Raw genomic sequence first — 21,828 nt, 5'->3', positions numbered from 1 at the left:
GGTGGTTTACTTGGTGTTTTTTTTGCTTTTCTTATCCTTGTTTTATCATTTAGGGACAAAAACATCCGAAACTAGACTTATAGAAAGAAAAACAAAAAAAAAGAAAAGAAAAAAGGTCAATGAAATACTATGAACTTAAACTAAACTTTTAGTTAAAATGAGATCACAGAATTTTCGTTTGGATTGCTTTCTTAAGAAGTTTTTATATAAAAAATGTACTGTAACAATTTAATGTATATGAGATAAAAGGATAAATGAAAAATGTGTTTACGAAAAATGTAAAAATTTTTCTATAAAAAATCACAATCCAAACAAGATAATACAAATACGACTTTGACAGAATCTAAAAAAGAATATGAAAAGTAACTTAAAATATATTGCACTTATTTCTTACCCATTGTTTTGGGGGTGAGGAAAAAGAATTAAAGGATCGTGTTGGAATTTGCATCATCAGCCATTTGGAAATGGGTATTTGAAATATTGCAGAACTTTTCTACAACTCCGCAGTATTAATTAATTAATTGAACAGTGTTCTTTCAAGGTTTTAATCTCCATTTCTCTCACCATTTTTTAGATCACACAACTCCCCTATTAAAAAAAAATTAAATTTGTATAATGAATGTGTGCCATTTTAATTTTAATTTTAATTTGAGCATTAATTTTTTAAATATATTAGACATATTCAAAGTTCATGTCCACTACTATATGCACTGTCATTATATATAATATTTATCTTCAATGTATTCTTTTTTTAACGAAAAAAAGGTTTGAATAGTGGATTATTTGCTCAAATTTATTTTCTTATAACATAAATACAGTTTTCAATCACATATTTATTTTACATACATCGCACCAAAAAATTGTTATAATATTTTGTTTGAAAAAATTACCCCAAATAATATGCTACCCAAACAAACTCTGGCTCTGTTTAGATTGCTAACTTTTTTAGAAACTAATTTTTCAAATATTATTAAAGTTTTAAAAAAATATTCTAAAAGGTACTCTCAAAAGTAATTTAAATTGTTTTATATTTAAAAAATATTTCAAAATGTATTCTAAAAACTCTTCTACTCTTAAATATCCCAAAATATTTTTTAAAAATATTCCAAATTATACTATAAAAATTCTGCTACAACAAAATTTTTCAAAAAATGCCATAAAAAACAGCTAATTCAAACGGATTTCATTTGTTAAAAAAATGTCACATGTTTAGGACTTCAAGAAAAAAAAATTTTAGATTAGTTTTTTTATAAGGAAAATTCTTTATATTTTTCGTAAATATATTTTTTAATTATTTTTTGTTTCATAGATCCTACGTCATATTTTTCTATGAAAAACTAATTAAAAAAAAGAGCAGAGTAAAGCCGTCGGACTTAAAAAGAAATAACCATTGAGAAGCGATGTATCAAATCGATGAAAAATATTGAAAAAATTTGTTAGTGACCAGTGAAGAAGACGAAGGGACCTCTAGGGTTTTAGGCATTTGCTTTATTCAGAGATGGGTGGAAAGGGGAGGAGAAGAAGAGAAAAGAATTACAGAGCAGCTCATGGAGCCGGCCAAACTGGACTTCCACCCGCACCTGATCGCTCCTCCCTCGACGCTCTTCCCGCCAAACTACGCAAAATCATGTCTTTTGCTGGTAACTATTCTTCTATCTTCAATGTTTGCTTGTGTGCTGAAATTTGTATTGTAGAATTTTGTTCTTTTAATATTTTTCTTTGTTTTCTAGAAAGTAGAAAGGCAGCAATTAGTGGTGCACAGAAGAATAAAGGAGTTAATAGCAGAGATACAGAGCTGGTATGTATCTTTTGAATTTGAGGTGGTTTATCATGATAATATGGAATCTATGGTAGTTTCTTCTCTTTTTTTTTTTCTCTTTTCCTTTTTGCCCTTTGCCTGTGTATATGGGAGTAGGATGTATTATTTCTCAAATTGAGAAGACGAGTTCCTTGCGTGGGGTATTTAAGTTTTGTTTTGGCCCCGAAATCAGCTGCCACTTGATTTTGATTTTGATGATAATTCGTGTAACTTGTTTGGATTGTCAAGGTATCCTCAGTTATGTGAAACTGTGTATATGTGTGTGTGGATATGTCTGTGTTAGTCAGGTGCAGGTTTACTCAATGAAAAGGAATAGAAAAAACTAATGTTTTGTATTCTGATAACTGGTTTCTCAGGATAATTTGAATCTCTGTGATCTTTTCCACTTTGAGTCAAATTGCATTTATGCATTGTGTCTTTGAGCAAACTAGCCGGGCTAAGAACCACTACCAAAGCAGGGTTTAATTTGTTTGTCGTATGTCATTGGGCAAGCACTACCGTTTCTTTAACTGAGTAACTGCTAAACAAGAGGAATGGATGCTTTGTGAAAGCACCTAAAAGTGTGATGGCATATGAGCTGAATTTGTTTAGATTTTTATATTTGTTCAAACTTTAGATAATCAAGTGGGAGAATAGCAGGATATATATTTACGTGTGACTCTTGCAAAATTGTGTGAAGAGAATTTTTTTCTCAGTGTTGTACTTCCATGATTTGAGTGGTAAACCTTCACCTTTGGATGTGTGTTTTCTCCATTTCCATGTTTCAAGATGTAAAATGATGAGTAAATTTGGCTTTTGTATCTGGTGTCCTCCGCCCAAAGATTCACATATTCTTGTTACTTTGTGGAAACTCTGATGTTTACCGCCTTGAGATATTAATTTTCCATGCGTGCCGGATGACTAGGAGATTTTTTTATGTTTCTTAATTTAAATTATGAGTTCTACTTTTATGGGTGGATTTTAACAGAGACTTGATTCAGAGGATAAAGTTGGATCTAAAATTACTGGGATCAGAAAAGATAAAAAAGATGGGATTTCAATGGTAAAACATCCCAATGTTGACGATGAGGCTGTTCAGAGTCATGTGAATGAAAAGAAAAAGAAAAGGAGGAAAAGGAAGCAAGTCAATGACCTTCGATTTGAAGCATCAGGGGACTTGGGTGTTACTGGATCCAAAAGGAAGGAGCGCAAGAAACAGTAAGTATCTGTATATTCTTTCTCCACCACTGTCTGTACTTGGTGCCAACAAAATCTAATGCAGTTCATCTTATTCTTTTTCTTTTCTCCATGATATATGAAAGATATCCGCATGTGAAGGATCTTTTTATTATCTACGTTTCTTTTCTTTTAGTGGTTTTTTATCACTTAAAAGAATCGAATAATTTATGGTTATATGACTTTCCTGGTAATGAGTAGATGGTAACCGGTTTGGTTTGGCATGCTTTATTGCCATTACTGTCTAGTTTGGGTAGAGGGTTCAGTTATATTAGTTTTTACAGTTAGTTTACAATCACTCAGGTTTGTTGATAGCACAAATTGGCTTCTGGAATTCCAGAATTTATGAAGAAAAAACCATTTTGTTGAGAAATCAATGACAATAACCCTTTTCCAACAAACAGTGTCACCGCTTTTGCCTAACAATTACAAAGATACAAGGCAGGCTGTTAATTGGTCCGTACTTCCCCCGATATTATAGTTAATGTGATATAATCCTTAAACAAAGGTAGAAAAGGAATTGGATTATATGTTTACTCCTTCCTCCTTTAAAGTCCTAACACATGCACACAGTTTGAATAAAAGACACAGGCACAGGCACAGGCACAGGCACGTGGAGAAACATTTGTTACCAAAAAAAAATAGAAGAAGAAGAAGAAGAGAGAATCATAAACAAATTACCACAAACACTAACTTACCTGTAGTTGGATTGCATATGGTGGGTGAGGATGGTGGTGTTGTGGAATGGTTGGGGCGCTAGATCGCTAGATTTAAAAAGAGAGAGGTTCTGGTGGGGGAGGATGATTGAATCGAATTTGGTGCTACATTTTCTTTAGGAGCGAAAAAAAGGAAATACAAGAAGAAGAAGAAGAGAGAATCACAAACAAATTTCCATTAACACAAACTTGCCTGCAGTTGGATTACATATGGCAGGTGAGGATGGTGGTGTTATAGAACAGTTTGGAGGCTAGATTTAAAGAGAGAAGGGGTCTGGTGGGGGAGGATGGTTGAATCGAATTTGGTGCCACATTTTCTTTAGGATTTTGGCAATATTTGCTACTTTTGACACATTTTCCTAGCCCAAGGATCCATTAGTATTATATTATGATACAGAAGAGTATATATATGTATGAAAGCCTAACTTTTACCTTCTAAGTTAATCAAGGTCTTGATTTCTTCAGGCGCTTGGAAGAAAGAAAAAAGAAACGCAAGAAGATCAGGGAAGAGGAGAATGTGGGCTTCCCAGCTCAGGATGAAGTAAAATTTGGAGAGGTTGTCAAAGGTCCCCCAAAGCTTGTTGCAGTTCCTAAGGTACTGTGAGCCAAGGACATTAGCTTAGTCTAATACATCATAGTAACACCAACGAGGTATATTTAGTCCTAATGTGTGTAAGTTCAGGTATTCAAGACCACTCAGGATGCATCACAAGAAAGACTGCGTATACGGGCAGTTGAGGCCTACAGGAGACGCAAAGGATGGACATCAAGGCCCGGGGTTCAGCTTCCAGCTACTGCAATTTTGTCAGAAGTTTCATAGTTCAATGCATACCTATTAGTTCTCTTATTCTCTGTGCAAGCAAACACGTATGAACTATCTGTACCTCCCGTGAAAGGATGAAATATGTTTTACATGTTAGGGCCACCTTTACCAGATTAGATGGATGGTACCCTTTCAGTAGACATTTCCGAGTTTGGCTTTTTGTGGGACGCATTGTCTGGTCCCTAACCGTTCATGTCAAGTACAGTGGCCATACCACACAAGTTGTGAGCTTGTTTCTTTGCTGTGCGTTCTTTTGCTAGGAAAATGCTTCACTTCTACTGAATTTTGTCTTGAACCTTTTATAGGATAAATACGAGTGAGTTAAGTAACCTTGTTTTGATTTATTAGTTCTAAGCTTAAGAAGAACCGTCCTTTTCTTGTAATCTAGTGAATATGGCAAAGCAACAGAGACCACAAGATTTTGTTAGGCTTTCTTGGTAAGTTCAAAATTTCAGGCTTTAAACCTGTGAGTCTTTGAGGTCTTCAGGAACATTAGTTTTTCAAGGAGCAGATTACAGAATGATGAACTACTAACATCCGGGATACAGCAATGTTCACAATTGGCACAGGAATGAATTAACTGCTACATGAAATCCAGAACGAACCATACTTCACACCCATCCCCAATATTTCCATCTGTTGCGATGTAGCAGATGTGTTATGTTTCTTGCAAGTCATGGAGTATAAACGGATCTTATAGCAATAAAACGTTTGTCCCTATTTTGCAAACTACTTGAAATTATTTCCACTTTCAAGCTTTTCCTTTCATCCAGGTAGTGCAAAGCCTGCGATCTAAAGGGAACAGATCTTTTGCAAGCTTTCATAGTTCTGATGCACAAACGTGGAGTTTTTGTCAATCGGAAGATTGACAATCTGACACACATACACACACACACACACACATAGTGGTCCTAGAAGCCATATCAGTGGAGTTTGTCGATTCCAATATTAACGATCTGAAGTATCTGTCCTAGCAGCCTAATCTGTGGAAGGCACGAACATGTAGTCCCCCATCAATGTGAAGGTTAATCATTGTCCTATAGTTCACAGCCTTCCTCTCATCACCCAGTTTAAAGACGAAGAATCGCAATAGAACAGCAGCAAAGATCTTCATTTGCCTATAAGCAAATTCCTTTCCCAGACAAATTCGTGGGCCCGCCTGTTCATGATCAGATAACTGCTTCAGTTTTTCTATGTAAACTATAAGCTTGTTACTTGTTACTTCATGTTCAAAATGACTAGCCAATGGTTTTCACATCTGAATGTTCTGGAAGCTCCAATTTGATGTCTACAAAATGGAATATGTTACAGAAGACGTGTAATCCATGAATGAACTTTAGCATACATGTTTGCAAGCAGTGGCTGTGAGAAAACAAAAATGAACTTAATGTCCTAAATATAACTGCTTTTAAAACATTATGTACAGTAGGAGAATTTGTTCCATGCTGCAAGGCTAACCTGGAAGGCTGTAAATTTAAATGGGCTCTCTGGGCGGAAGCAACCATTCACGTCAAGCCATCTCTCTGGTCTAAATTCTTTAGCATCATCACCCCATATGAATTTCATTCTCCCCATTGCATATGGTTGGAAAGCCACCATGTCTCCTTTCTTCACAGAGAAACCATCCGGCAGTATGTCATCTGACGAGCATATTTTTGCATCCTATCATGAAAACAGATGAAAGTTCCTAACTTGGTAAATCTTTCAAACTATGGACTGAATTGCCATCTGTAACAAAAGAATATGGGGGAATAGTAACAATATTAAGAGCTAGGATGATGCGAGATATCTAATGAAAAAGAAACCAGCATGTTATAGGAAACCACTTTAACACCACAAGGACTTGGTCCTTGAACTAGAGGTCATAAAACTTAGGAACCACTTTGTTCTTGCTGAGTGAGGTTTTACGTACAGAAACCAGATGTTACATATCATTTAATCCAGAAAAAGCCAAATTGTAGAATATCAAGGCATGCCTATATCTTAGAATAAGGGATGAACTTTAAAGAGATCCAGTCCCAGTCAAATGAATCACCGGAACATGTTTCCTATAGAACATAAAGGAAAGGACAGTGTAATACTTGGAGGACATGTTGTAAGAGAAATTTCAATAAATTGAAAAATTATTTACTGGAGAACCTACTTCCAAATCAGATGGCACCAGAATGACCAGGAAAATGTAGAAGATAAAGTTATCTTTTGGTCTTTTTTTTTTCTCAGGTTGAGAAAGCAATACGTAGGTGTGGAAGTCAACAACTCATCAAATATAAACATGTCAGCAAGTATAGAGTGGCTTCTGTTTCATATGGAAAAGTATTGATTACCACTGGAACTGCAGGATACAATCTTAAAGTCTCAGTCAATGCTCCATGAAGATAGTGCATCTTTTCTAGGGCTTCTTCACTCAATTCGGAAGTGTATTCTGCAATATCTGTCGTCTTACGACCATTAGTTTCTTCTTTTATTTCTTGTGCAACCTTCTCCTGTATATCTGGGTGCCTGCAAAGCATATAAATAAACCAGGAGAGAGTGGCTGCTGTCGTGTCTTTGCCTGCTATTATGAAATTTAGTATTATATCTCTCAAGTACTTTGAATCTGTTTCACTGACTTGCAAGAATCTTGACAAAATGTCCTCCTTTTTCCACTGTCACAAGAAATAGAATAACATTACAAAGTGGAAACTTTACCCCAACAAAAAGGGGGGGGGGGGGGGGGGGGGGGGGGGAAAACCACACACAAACACACCCCAGAGGCATTGAACCATATACTTACAGAACAATCATCCGATGATTCGTGCATTTGCTCAGTCTTACTACGAATCAACTTATACACAAAATCATCAACCACTCTGATTTTTTCCTTCAACTTGGCCTCTGTTCCAATATTAAGCGCTTTTTTGATCTTCCAAAAGATATCAACATATCGTCTAAGACTCATAGCACTTGCATCATCAAATGCATTGCTAAACTTTTTGCCTTCTTCATTGGAACCACACATGCTGTCCAGCTCAACCCCAAATGCAACTCTGAATATAGAATCTAATGTTGCTTTCATGAAGAGATCCTGCATAAATCAATACAAGTTGTAAGGTACAGTCAAATAAATTTATCTGGTTTAGTTTTGTGGTGCACTTACTTGAATGTCAAATGTTTGATTAGAATTTGTAGCTTCACGGATTATGTTTGCTAGCTTTGCCACATTTCTTCTGAAGATGACACTGCTAAAATCCCTCAATACCCTTGTGGAGAATTCAAAGCTTGATATCTTTCTTTGTTCCCGCCATTTGTCACCATCAACTGTAAATATGCCATCTCCTAATAGGTCCTTCAATATGGTATAATTGTACAGTCCCTGTATTTTTTGAAACACTTCAAATTTTAGTTCCCTTCAATATTATCATACAAGTAAGGTTGGAAAGAATATAATGAGACTTAAATTTTTTTTTAGTAACAGAAAATACAATCTGCATCCAATATGAAGGGATGCAAAACGCACTACAAGTGAGAAGCATAAGAAGCACAAGGGTCTACCTATGGCCCCAGCAGAAGGTACATAAGATAACCAGCCTTTAAGTGACGTAGTTCAGGTCCACCATTGGTACAGATAATCATATTCTTTGAGAGAAAGGAAAACCAAAATAGATCCTATTCTGGTCTCAAAGATGCCACCTTTAAAGGCAGAATATAAGGTAAAAAGGAGCATACATGTTACGGAATATTAGCGCCAGTTGCTTCCTCAAATTTTCTTCCTCCTTCTCTATTCACGGTTAGGCCAGAGGCCTAATAAATTCTTGCCAAGGTTTGGATGTTCATGTCCACAGGGAACTCGGAATTCATTCTTGGGCAAGGACATATTTAGAGGAGAAGGAAAATGCTGAAACTAGCTATTCTACCTAGTCATGCCCTTATTTGACAATCCATTTTCGAAGAATCTGTGCCAATGTTATCTCAAAACCCTAAACCTCACATAACTTATAAATATTCAATTTTTATTTAATCAAGAATACTGCACCGAAACTAATCAAGAAAAACATGTAAAATTGAATGCTTAAGCAGAATGTTTCAAGAATTATCGCTACATACCTTGCCATAATTTTCGAAGTTTGTTTTGAGGATATACTCAACATTAGCTGGATCAGAAGTATAAACTTCATTACGAAAAGGGCTGATCAATCTGTAAGTCTTGTACTTTGTAGCCAACTCAGTCATATAATGGTGCAACCTATTGAAATTAATCAGCTGGTTGAGCATGGTGCCACCAATTGGATGGTGCCTCCTCTTCTTCTTCTCAAGCTTTTCTGGAATTTTGCTAGTGATTATACGAACAGCAAAAGCAATAGTCGCAAGAAACAGAAAAGCGACAGCCACAGAAGCAGGACAACAACAGCGAGAATCCATAGATGTTGAGTTACTGACTAATGGCGAAGCTGCAACGTCTGTTCTGCAAAATGTACGGCTATTGGTTTTGCGGGTTTTGGTGCCAAAGAGTAACACACTTGCACACCTTGCAAATTGTAAGACCGAGCTTGGTGGGAGGTGAAATGTATCAAAAATCATTTTAAACCAATGTTTTAAAAAATCGGACCGTTAATTGAACCGGTGAAGTGAAAGGGTCGAGATTCAATCGGTCGGACCGGTTCAACGTCGATTCAATGAATTTTTTAAAAAATTATTTATATAAATATATATATGTATAAAATAAGACATGTAATGGATTAATTTAATACTTTATATGATGAAAGGTTTACTATTTTTTAATAACTTGGATTTTTTAAAAATAAATTTTTTAAATTATAAGTTAAAACAAATAAATTCCATCTCGATTTCAATTATGTCTAAATCCAATCCAAAAATATCACAATATTTTGAAATTATACAAAATTCACGTCTATGAGAATTTAGATATTGTGAACTTAAATTTTAATTTACGTTTTAGAGATTGCAATTTAAAAAAGAAAGTTTAGAGTTCGAAGGAAGTCAAGAAAATCGAAAATAGAAATGTAAACTTGATAAGAAACAAAAAATGAGATAAAAGTGAGTGGTTGTAGCATTAAATAATTTGGGTTAAAAAATAATTCTTTTTTAACTTTTTTCAATTTAATGGACAAAAACCAAATTAAAAGATGGAAGAAAACATCAATAAATTAAAAATAAAGAGGTTTGATTAAAAAGGGAGTGACAAAAAAAAAGAGGATAGAGAAAGAGAGAGAGAGTTGAAAATTAAAAAGAAAGAGCCATGAGAAAATGAGATTTTGTAAGAAAAATAAAAAATGAAAATGGAAAGAATAGGAGCTGCCCGAAGGCCCCGAATTAATTTTCTTTAGCTTCTTTTGTTCTTTTTTTTTTTTTTACCCGATCTTTTGTTCTATTCCGACGGGGGTTTCTGTAGGGCAGCGCCATATTAAACCCATTATTAAGCGGACGAGGGGCCTGACAACCGTCCCAAGCAGTTCACGGCCTGGATGAGGCCTCAAAAATTTGTGCGGCTCAGATCACGTCTTGTAACTCGATTTTCACGCCGTGTGGGACCCACAAAAATGTTGTTCTAATGTTATTCGCTGTTGTTCTATTGTTACACCTTGTACAGATGATGTTACACCATGTACAAATGGTGTTACACCTTCCGGAAACAACCGCTCCAGTCCCGCGTCCTTATTAAGCCCGGTCCGGGGAGTAACTTAACGAAGAAAGTGAATCAATGGATTAATGTGCAACTGATAGGTCATTAAATATACTTAAATATTATGTCTCATAAGTTTTGATATACTTGAAACTATAACAAACTACAAGAAGTGCCCGCATATCGTGTGAGTGTTTGGTATATGTGATTAAAGAGAATTTTTTATTGAACAAATAATAGTACATTCTGAAAAAAAAAAATAGTCATCAAATATGATAGAACTAATAATAGTGCATTATAATTGCAGCACACACTTGTACACCTTACTTTATCAATGTTTTTACAATTTTACCATTTTCAAAAGACCCTTACAGATGTCAGTTGAAAATCGCTTAAGAGTAGACATAAATTATTTCAAACAAAAAAAATATCCTCTAACTGTTGGTTATAGCAACATGTATTTGTGTTAATTGCACAACAAAATTCACACTTCAATTAAATGTGTTTATAGCACTATTTCAATAATTACACCGACATATGAGTTTATATGAGTTGTACTCGATGCAAAAACTATTGCAATATAATTTCATATTCTAGAAATATCCAAATATCTCCATAAATCAAAACTTTAAACGTACCAAAATGAGGGCATTTCAGTAAATATATTCAAACACATGTTGCCCTCAATTGTACCAAAAGTTTTAAAAAAATTACACAACATTTTATATTTCCAAAAAACCCCTATCCATGCGGTTGAAATTCAAACACCCTTTGAATAAAACTCATTCTTATATAATATAAGGATATCCATAGTAAATGTTTAGTTAGTCTAATTTATTATAGAACAATTAATTCTTATAAGAATCAATAAACCCTAAATTTAATTAGAAATCCGCCAAACTTCAAGTATAAAATTTTATCAAAATGTAATTATCTAGTTTATTTACAAATTTTAAATACAAAAGGTTATTGAGAACAATATTTGCCTTTAAAATGATTTGTATAATATGTTATTTTTTAGATTCAGTTCATAACTTATAGACTTTGAGGAATAATAAAATTTTATTAAAAGATTCCAAATAAATTTTGTTTTGAAAAAATAAAATAAGAATAAAGTTTAATATATAATATAATGACTAAACAATCAACAAATGGACTATTTGTCTAGTGGTGATTGTATTTTATTCCTATACGTAAGATCTCATGTTCGAACCATCTGCTGATAAGTCAACAAGTCTACTGATTGAAATTTACTCGATCGATTGAATCATTGGACTAGGCCGTATTTATTACCAATAGGTAGCATACGTGTTGAGGATAAGAAGTCAATATTGAAGCCAATATCAAGAATAAAGACCGATTGAACCGTTCGACTAGGGCGGGCTTAATACCAATAGGTAGCATATGTGTTGAGGATAAGTAGTCAATACAGAAGACAATATCAAGAATAAAGGCCAGAAGATAGTTGCACGATGAAAGTGCTTTTCATACGAAGCAATCCATTGCACGCCATCATCCAACTGCATTATACACATTGCCCCTGGTTCCTACAGCATTTTTCGCTAACTTCTATGGCTAATTAAGATTTCAACTCTTAACAATTCATGCCGTTTCAGATTCAGGGCCATGCACAACAAAAGCACTCAATGACTCAATAGAACTTGCCTTGAGCTCTTTGGTATAACTTGTGTTCCGTTATTCAACTTGAGATTGCTGAAATAACAATCAACTTTTGTCTAAGACCACACAATCAAGTCTTATATATTGTAGGAAGTTACATAAGTGCTTCATTGCCTCACGTACGCTATGATTAATACTGTCAAACTGTACAACTTAATCATAGCATTTGCCTATAAGGTGCCTGCAATTATGTTTTCCTCAGACCAGTTCTTGTAATAGCTTGAATATGAAGGCCTCCTTTGATGTGGAGTGTAAACATTGTTCTGTAAGTTACCCTTCCTGCATCATCACCTAATCTGAACTTGTAGTAGTAAAGAAGGGCCGCTGACAGTATCTTCATCTGGCGATAAGCAAAATCTTTGCCTAAACATGTTCGAGGTCCAGCCTGAGAAGGGAAATTTGGTAAGTTAGATGATCCATGATTGTTGATCAAACGACATACTTAGAAAAATAAATTGTCAAAGGATGCTACATACATGGAAAGCTACGAATTTGTATGGCGATTCAGGTTGGAAGATTCCATTCTTGAGCCATCTTTCAGGTCGAAAATCCTCAGCATCTTCTCCCCAAATGTAAGGCATCCTGCCCATCGCATAGGACATGTAGTAAACACCATCCCCTTTTTTCACTTGAGAACCGTCAGGAAGAATGTCATCAGCATCTGCGCACCTTCCGTCCTGTAATTTGCAGAATAGAGAGCTATCAACAGTACAGAGATGTCAATTCCAATGCTAGACTTCACGATGCAGTAGTATGAAGCGTCTGGATGGGAGGAGCATGTGTTAATCATGTTTCATCATATTGTGCAGGCAGTTGATGAGCTCAGGCAGAAATCTTCATAAACATTTGCATCTATTGACTGAATTCTTGTGTTGAAAATGTTTAAAGTGATTTTGTCATAGTTCATGAGCCTCTACCACTTTGCATCCCAGTTTCTATTCAAATTTCAACGCCCTTTGTTTAGCAAATGGTTCAGAAAGCATCCGGTAGAAACACATTATAAGTGAAAAGAAACAATCATCCAATAGATTTCATGAAATTCAAAAGCAATTACCAGTGGAACTGCAGGATATAGCCTCAAGGTCTCAGTCAGGGTTGCATGAAGATAATGCATCTTCTCTAATATTTCGTCAGTAATACTTGCCATAAAATCATCAATACTATTTTCACTGCACTGATTGCCTGTAACATCTTTCACCTGCTCTGCAACTCTTTCCTGGATCAGAGGGTTCTCGCAAAGCATATAGAAAAACCATGAAAGAGTGTTTGCAGTAGCATCTTTTCCTGCAATCATGAAATTCAGAATAATGTCCCGTAGATATTGATCAGTCATCTTCTCTGGATCCTTCCTGCTTTCCACCAGAAACCTTGAGAGGATGTCCTCCTTGTCATTCTTGAAGTAGAACATCAAGATGATAATCAGTTTCTAGCATGGTTCATCCTCAGCATATTCATTTCTCATGTAAATGTAACTACTTTACATGAATCCAATTCATGGAGTTGCTAGATTTTTCCAATGTGAAATGTCGCCATCCACCAGTGAAAGGAGTGGGGGGGGACTTCAGAAAAAGCCTCTATCCTCAATGTTTTGTCTGTTTAAATCTAGTCAATATACTTTAGTTCTTTCTGACCGAAAAGCTAATGATTTACCAGTTCTTCCAGCATGAATGCATTTTGCTGAAAGGAAAAGGTTGATGCATTTTATGGTATTGACTGTTGGGATCCTCCATTAGAGGATGGTTGTCTACTGACAGTTTCCTTTTGTTGTGCTCACAATTTACAGCAAGTAATATATGAATTACAATGCGATTGCAGTATACTCACAAAATCATTTCGCAGCTCTAACAGTTTCCTCTTGGTCTTGATCAACTCATCTACGAAATGATAGATGACTTTGATGTTCTGTTTAAGGGACGCTTCACAGCCAATATTGAGGTACCGTTTGAGCTTCCAGAATGGATCGACATAGCGCCAGTATATTAGTTCATTTGCGTCATCAAAGGCCCTGATAAATTTGGTCACCTTGTCGCCGGATCCTTCAAGGCAATTCAGATCTACTCCAAATCCAACTTTGAATATTGAATCCAGCGTGCATCTCATTAGCAATTCCTGCGAATAAGGAAGCAGCTCCACAGACAAGATTAAGTGAGAGGAAAAGTTTAAAAAAAAAAATTCAGAAGGAAATGTGAATCTCAACAGAAGCTAACCATTTATTTTGGTTATTATCAAAATTCCTACTTTTGCCTAAAGAAACCAATCATTTCAGATTGGTTTACACTTTTTAAATGAAGAAGAACGGAATAGCAGAGTCCTGAACATGTAATTCAGCATTAAAAATTGAACACAGTCAGTGATTTGGAGTTCATCTTGATAAAGGAATTCCTTTAAATCTACAATGAAGTTTATGCAACAAAATGTTGAAGCGAGCAAAAATAACATGGTTATGCAAACATGTCATTGCTGGACAACTTTATAGGTTGTGATCAGAAGCTCATTTAATATGCTCTTCAGGTGAGTACAGAAGGAAGTGTTGCTAGCTGCTAATCACGCAACCATATCAAGTAGGTAAAAGATGAATCAAAGGATGATTAACAACCAGATCATGCTAATTGTAAGGACCTTCGTAATCTACACTTCGTTGACTTACATGTATGTCAAAAACTTGGCTGGCCTGAGAAAGCTCACCAACTTTTGCAACTAATTTTGCTGCGTTTCTTCTGAAAACTGTGCAGCTGAAATCTCTCAAAACCCTTGTTGAGAACTCAAAGCTTGCTAGCTTCCTCTGCTGCCTCCACTTCTCACCATCTACAGCAAAGATTCCTTCGCCAAATAAGTCTGTTACTATATCTTGATTAATTTTGCCTATTGAATACTTATAAAAGTTGGTTTTAAGTATGTGCTCCACATTTCTCGAATCAGTTGTGTATATTTCACTCTGATCCGGGCCAAGGAATCTGACAGTAGGTTGTCTTTTTGCCAGTTCTGTTTGGTAATCGTAGAGTCTGTCTAAGTAAAAGAGTTCATGAAACACAGTTCCAACCACTGGCGGGTATTTCTTGTTTCTGATAAATTTTTCGATGAAAAATTTGAGTACCAAAGCTGCAACTGGTATCAAGAGAACTAGCGTTAAGGTTAAAACGGTGATGAAGATTGAATAGAGGACATCCATATCTGCAGAAGGTCAATCGAGAGGGGATAATGATACCTGAAAAGTCTACCAAGTACTAACAACCAACATTTTTATACAGAATTATGTGTCAAGACACGAAATAAGCTATTTTGCCCACCAAGGACAAAGAGAACAAAGGATTTAGGGAGCAATGCCAAGTCTTAGGTTGCATCAGCAGATAGTGAAAGGGGCAATGACCCCAACTTTTTGTTACATAAAACAATCCAAAAAACCAAGGAGAAAAATATATCAAGTGCCGTGTGAACCAAAGTGTTTCTTCTCATTGTTCGAGGGAAGCTCATTTGTGTAAATATGATTTCAATTTTCTTTTTTTTTTTCATCTGTTTTTATTGAGGGCTTATTTGTCCTATTGTTGCATTATGAGCATGTCACAATCTGAAATCGTATTCAATTAGGATCTACTTGGTTGGTCGCTTGATTATGTGACAATTGAAAAGTTTAGCGGCAGATTAATCCATTCAGACATTGAGGGGGGCAAAATGATAAAGCTCAAGTAATTTTGGGGGCATTTTGTAGTTAACCATATTTGATTTGATTGTGAGATAATTGCACTGTGATTTACTCTGAGTATCAATCATGACAAGATTCTTAGGACTCTGACCATAGCAAATAACAGGAAAGAATTACACTTGCAGGTACATAAAGGTAAAGGCTTAGAGCACAAGTTTCATAATAATCGAGTCTTTTAGTGTCATAGCCACATGAGTAAAGGAGCTATGAAGGAAAAGGAGATATAACAACCTTCCCTCTGGCTCTTCCAGTTTCAAGATATCGAAAAGCATTAATGGCATCACAAAAGTGAAATGGGCTTCGAGGATCAATTGCAGCTTTTAGCTTTCCACTCTCTAAATATGGCCTAAGCTTCTCCAAAACATCTCCAGAAACTGTCTAGCCGGAATGGATTGCTCCTGGATTTGATGGAGGCCATGTTATGTCAATGAGAAGCATGTCGTCCTTACTCACCACGGAAGAATACTTGGAGTCACCTGAAAATGCACCATTAGTTGAGAAAACTGAATCAGAAGTTGGCTAAATTTACATGGGAGGATCTTGATCCAGTTGATGTTTGATAATCAAATGTTCTGCAAGGTTCAGAAACCTCAGAAACGGATGTGCATGGTATAACTGAAATAATTGTAGTTAACCATATCGTACAAACGCATCAGCCTTCCAAATGAAACCGTACCTAAGACTGCATACAATAAAGTATTTCAGATGCAATAGAAGTTACCAATTGTGTCGTAGACAAGATCATATTTCTCCTCAACTTTTTCGTATTTGGTCTTTCTGTAGTCGACAACCTTGTCAGCCCCCAAACCTTTCACGAACTCCACTTTTGGGGTACTAGTAGTTGCTGTAACCAAAGAAGCACCATAGAAATGTTTAGCCAGCTGAACTGCTAGAGTTCCTACACCACCAGCTCCTCCAAATATAAAGACTGTCTGTCCCTTCTTAAAACCTGCAACTTTGAAACCTTCCACCGCAGTTTGAAGGGCTACAGGTAAACTTGCTGCCTCCTCAAACGAAAGATTCTCTGGTTTCCTTGCAACCAAATTCTCTTCCACAAGAATGAACTCTGCCAGCACTCCTAACTGCTTTAAATTCCCCTCTGCATTGAAATCTTGGATGTTCCCGTACACCTCATCACCGACGCAGAATCTGGAGATGCCATCCCCTTTTGCCACAACAACACCAGCCATGTCACAACCAGGGACCACCTACATCAACAGAGATTAATCATATCTGCAGAGAATAAATTATTCCTGTATACCTCAATTGTTGTGTATTTTCTCCAACAGCGCAATGATGCACCTTGCTTCAATGCTAATCATCCCTACTTACCGGGAAAGTTGTAGAAACTAAGGGTTTTTGGCGCAATTTGAAGTCAATAGGATTTAAAGCTGCTGCTCTAACAGAGACTAGTAGTTGATTCTCTTTAGGAGAAGGGACTGGCAAATATCCTAGCTGAAGTACTTCTGGAGGTCCATGCTCCTCATTGAACCAGGCTTTCTGCATCCTCTTTTGATTGTTTTCCCCAGGCAAAGTAGTAAATGATTCTCTGCAGCTATCAAAGTTTTCAAGCACCATGTCTATAGTTTAGATTGAAGCTCGAGTGTGATTTTGAGGGGGAAGAAAAAAGCAGCGTTAAGATTACATGGAAGATCACCATAAACACAAGTCCACAGCTAACACTAACAGAGTGAAAGGAAGAGGACACACCACCAAAGACAAAGGCTTTGAATACCCAATATATTTATGTGATGAAACGCCTCCATTTATATTTTAAAATGTGCATGGATGGAATCAAATTTCATCCTTAGACTATACATTTTACTTAAAATAAGTAGTACTAATAATTCTGTGAATAGACACATTTGAGAGAACATAAGCACATAAAGCATACATGCACGAACATCCTAGCCAAAAGTCAAGATCCTGATAATTGCTAGAAATATCTCTTCCATGTTAGTACTAACATTTTAGCAGTGGACAACAATGCTTAGGGTTTACAGCACTGAATATCTAGTTCCACTTCATTCCTCCCCCTCGAAGCTGCTGGTTGGCTTACAATTTTTCGAATACTTGATTTTCATAGTTAACATCATGTTGTACTACAAAGCAATTGGTTTTTGACACTACATGCAAACTGCTCAGGGATTGATGAAGCAGATTGGCATGTTCAAGATATCACCATAAGATATCACCAAGAAGCAAAATATCCGACAGAAACCAGTCGGAGACAGCAACTCCACTTAGCAACATGTAAAAATAGTCTAGCATAAAAAATAGTCTATATTGGTACTTCGTGGCCTTAAAGAGGAAGCCGATATCCAATAATAATAATAATAATAACAATGATAAAATAACCCAAAAAAATCCTATTCTACTTCATATGCTTCCCCAAAAAGGGATTTTGGTGAATATAAAGAATCGTGCTGGATTAGATAGTTGGATATATAGTATAGACTGTATAGTGGAAGAGCCAAGAGAAGGTGGACGATAGAAGTGTACACTGAACACTTCTCATTGTACAAAACGCAATTCTGATTCGGAAAGATTGTATAAATAAATGGAACAAAGTTTCAAAAGAGGATAAAAATGTGGTTGCATCAGTATTTGATCAGCCAATATAAACCAATCTTCCAACAATCAATTGAAGGGTATCCACTGAGTATTACTTCAGTTTCTTAGCCTTTTTTTATGAAATAGAAGTCAATATTATTAATAAACTAATTGAAAATCGCCAATTACAATTTGTTCGACAAAGTAATCTATGGCATAAAATAAATAGAATATATCACAAATATATCTGATCTGAAATCATTAGATTTAATAGAGTTACAAAATATGAAAGATTACATTGTGAATCACAAACTATTATATCTAACCAATTATAAAAACTGTTCCATAAATATCTATGCATGCCTATTCCCTCAAATTTGCTATCTAACTGGCTCAGTCTCAAAACTGATGCTGAAATACAACATGTGAAAATCCGTTAACTAAGATAAAAAATAAATATTTTGCAAAAAAGTTTTTCCTTTAATTTCCATCTTCTGCTGGCTAACTAAGGGTTGAGCTTTTCCCACTTTATCTTGCTGCCGACGGATGGTCTTACCTTAACACTACTACTTCCATTATTTTTTTTTTATATAGTTATAGCAGCAAAAAAAAATTTCTTTATTATTTTGTTTAATGAATTTCTAAAAGTAATTCCTAAAAGTTATTTTTTAATACAATTTTATTTGGTAAGAATGCTTTTTAATCTTCTTAAAACAAGTTCAAAGTTAGTTTATTATCGTGAATAGAGGTCACAAAGTCGCGCAAAATAAACAAAAAAAAAAATTTGTTAGAGACTATCACCAGGAAGCAGAAACCATGGTGTCCTCAACAATGAGAAAATAGAAAAAATTTAGTTGGATACTTGTAAAATTTTAATGCACGTTACATTGCAAGATAACTTCCCAACATCCGACATCTTTAGCTTCCCTTTGTCTAAATTGTTATTAAAACAACAAAAGGATCATATTTTCTTTTGAATCGTTCAATTTTTCTTTCATTCTAGTCATTTTTTTTATTTGTTTTGTTTTTCTTTTCCTTCTGTTTTTCCACAATAGACAACTGTTTCTTCCTTGTAACATAGTTTTCATAAATTTAGTTTTCCAATTCATGTTTAGTTTCTAAATTATCCAATTAAAATCTCTTTCTTGCTTTTCACTAATTGTTGGACTATATTCATAAGATTCTATTCAAGATAAAAAATTTACTTCAATAAATTTATGTTCCTAGATAAAATTTAAAGGCCAGTTTTACATGAGTGGCCATAAAAAAGTTAAGAATAGAAAAGGATCCTGGAAACATAACGTAGTCATTAAGGGTATTAATATTAATCTAGAATAAATATATGCCAGCAATGTTCATCTTTGGACGTATCTTCTCGGATCAGTGAAAAAATATGGCATCACACGCATAACAACTTGTTTCATCTTTCCCTTTTTTTTATATTGTTGTTGGGTCTCTTTTTAGTTAGAGAGCTTCTAAGTTTTAAAGCTGAAAACGAAGAAAAGAAGGATTTGAAATCAAAATAAAAAGTTGCCACTTAGTAATGTGACACCATATGCATTACACATTGTTTAATAATTTTTGGATATAAGAGTGTGTTTGGACAGCCAATTATTTGGCCAAATATATTTGCTGACATCACCATTACAATTTTCAATACACCTTTTTATCTTCCCAATTACCTTTTTATCTCACATACATCACATCACAAAAAGCGCTACAGTAAAAATATTTCAAATAACTTACAATCCAAACACATTAGTACTATAATCGAATCGAACTGTTCACGAATAATTCAATCAAAAACTCGACTCGAATTCGAGTTGACCAAATTTGAGTTGAGTTCAAATAACTTGATAGGCCTAACAAGTGAAGTTCAAGTATCCAGCAGCAAGGCTGGAAAACTCATGGAGCCTTATGGAGTTTTTTAATTTTAATTCTTCAATATATATTATTATTATTATAAAATTACTCTTGTGCTCAAAAGAGTGATTGAATTTACAAAATATTTCAGGTCATATGAAATTTTTTTGAAGGGCGATAATGTATTTTTGCAAAAAAATTTTCAAGAAAAATGAAATTTTCAAATCTTCCTGATTCAAACCCGATAAGGCTTGCATTTACTTGAACCCATGCGAGTCGAGCTCGAATTCTATGAGCAATGCATTGAAATCGAGTTCCAATAATACTACTCGCTCGAGTATCCTTCTTGCATGTCGACTCAATTACATCCCTAGGTTCAATGTACGACAGTTGCATGGCAGGCTTTAAAATATCCCCCAAAACATTTGTTTTTGCTCATTTTATATCTTTAGCATTTCTAATCTTGTGGATATATTGGCATCAATGGATCATCTTCTATATCATCTAAGTAAGATGACTATTTTATTATATGAAACTCAATATGATTTAAGAAGATGCAAACCGAGTTGAGTTGAATCTAAAACATTAACAATGCAATTAGTAAACTAAAATCTGAAATAGAATGCCTACTCGGTAAACAACTCAAACACAAATTTTACCCAAGCACTATATTAGTAATGTGAACAGATGTGTATAAGATAAAGTATGTCATAATTAAGCTCCCATAACTCCTCAATCGCACTTCAGTGAACTTGAACAATCTTTACCTTCTTGGGTGCCGGACATGGGAGACTTCCCGGTTACGATGAAAGACCCTCTCAAGTCAAAACTTCTTGATTTGGATTTTCTCCAAAGAAAAGTTGATAAACTCAAAAATGCTCCTACTTTCTTGGAAATCAAGAAAGAATTTAGGAGGGCGGTTGAACGTCAACAAGCCATCTGCAATCAATACCAGGCTCTGCAATCTGGAGATGATCAAGATTATGTCACTATGGAGGAGCTCCATCAAAAGCTTGATGAGGCATGCGCTGCAACTCACCAAGTTGAAATTGCCTATACCCAGTTTAGCAGCGAACAAGACAATGTGCAGCGGGAAATCGAGGAGATTAAAGAAGGTGTAATAGCTGAGTTTGACCAAGAAATTAGGCAGGGAAGGGTGCATTGCAGGGGGAGGGATGACGTGGTGGCTGTCAAAGCACTTTCTTCGCTTGTCGGTTTTGCAGCTGAAGTGTGTGTATATGAAGGGTAAGACAACTATTTCGTTGAACTTGCAGCTGAAACTTTAAACTTAGGAGTTACAATAATTCATGCAAGCATGCAGTCTCGTGAGTGTATCCAGTATTTGGCGGATTTGGAAAAAGAAGATGAATTGAGGATGAAACTGGAAAGAAGGCTTAAAGAAAGTCCCTGGTAATTTAAGCTTCTTTTTTTATTTTAACAAGAATTGGATTCTTGTTCTGTATTATTCTTTTCTTGATTTTAAAGACCAAGAATTTTGCTTGATTTTTTTTTTGAGAGGAGTAGGGGCGGTCACCCTAGCATTTGAGATCAGGACACATAACTAGTTGAACTTTTGGTCAATTTTAAACCAGGATATTACCATTGGCAATTGTAGGAGTTGGATTATTGAATTGGTTCATGTATTCTATGGAGTATACCTCTGGTAATGTTTCAGTTTCATTAGATGAAACTGCGACATCTAGTGCTTAGGTGTACTTGACAATCTTGGTTATCACTAATATCGCTTGAGATTAATTGATTCTTTTATTTATTTTGTACCTTTTTGTGCTTTCTTTTCGAGATTAAATTTGAGCTTAATTGATTCTACCGATCACAACT

At 35.3% G+C, this 21,828-nt stretch overlaps 4 protein-coding genes across 4 annotated transcripts; 1 reads left to right on the top strand and 3 right to left on the bottom strand.

Moving 5' to 3' along the window:
• Positions 1–1,390: 1,390 nt before the first annotated feature.
• LOC113727954 (uncharacterized) lies at positions 1,391–4,902 on the top strand. Its single transcript, XM_027252380.2, has 5 exons — positions 1,391–1,640; positions 1,731–1,798; positions 2,787–3,016; positions 4,216–4,345; positions 4,433–4,902. The coding sequence occupies exons 1-5, from the start codon at positions 1,499–1,501 to the stop codon at positions 4,568–4,570; spliced, it is 708 nt and encodes a 235-aa protein (XP_027108181.2). The 5' UTR covers positions 1,391–1,498; the 3' UTR covers positions 4,571–4,902.
• A 350-nt stretch (positions 4,903–5,252) lies between these two features.
• LOC140035438 (cytochrome P450 704C1-like) lies at positions 5,253–9,099 on the bottom strand. Its single transcript, XM_072076446.1, has 6 exons — positions 8,657–9,099; positions 7,710–7,925; positions 7,347–7,637; positions 6,898–7,218; positions 6,032–6,235; positions 5,253–5,732 (listed from the first exon to the last, which is right to left on the bottom strand). Exons 1-6 carry the CDS (start codon positions 8,969–8,971, stop codon positions 5,544–5,546), a joined length of 1,536 nt encoding a protein of 511 aa, XP_071932547.1. The 5' UTR covers positions 8,972–9,099; the 3' UTR covers positions 5,253–5,543.
• Positions 9,100–11,844: 2,745 nt separating this feature from the next.
• Positions 11,845–15,122, bottom strand: LOC113727951 (cytochrome P450 704C1). Its single transcript, XM_027252376.2, has 5 exons — positions 14,521–15,122; positions 13,698–13,982; positions 12,928–13,266; positions 12,350–12,550; positions 11,845–12,258 (listed from the first exon to the last, which is right to left on the bottom strand). The coding sequence occupies exons 1-5, from the start codon at positions 15,040–15,042 to the stop codon at positions 12,061–12,063; spliced, it is 1,545 nt and encodes a 514-aa protein (XP_027108177.2). The 5' UTR covers positions 15,043–15,122; the 3' UTR covers positions 11,845–12,060.
• A 606-nt stretch (positions 15,123–15,728) lies between these two features.
• Positions 15,729–17,241, bottom strand: LOC140036052 (2-methylene-furan-3-one reductase-like). Its single transcript, XM_072077320.1, has 3 exons — positions 16,906–17,241; positions 16,295–16,781; positions 15,729–16,049 (listed from the first exon to the last, which is right to left on the bottom strand). The coding sequence occupies exons 1-3, from the start codon at positions 17,149–17,151 to the stop codon at positions 15,952–15,954; spliced, it is 831 nt and encodes a 276-aa protein (XP_071933421.1). The 5' UTR covers positions 17,152–17,241; the 3' UTR covers positions 15,729–15,951.
• Positions 17,242–21,828: the final 4,587 nt, after the last annotated feature.

This window comes from Coffea arabica, chromosome 2c (genome assembly GCF_036785885.1).
Source record: "Coffea arabica cultivar ET-39 chromosome 2c, Coffea Arabica ET-39 HiFi, whole genome shotgun sequence".
NCBI lineage: Eukaryota > Viridiplantae > Streptophyta > Magnoliopsida > Gentianales > Rubiaceae > Coffea > Coffea arabica.
The sequence above is the reverse complement of the archived record's forward strand: the minus strand, read 5'-3'. Positions and strand labels throughout refer to the sequence as shown.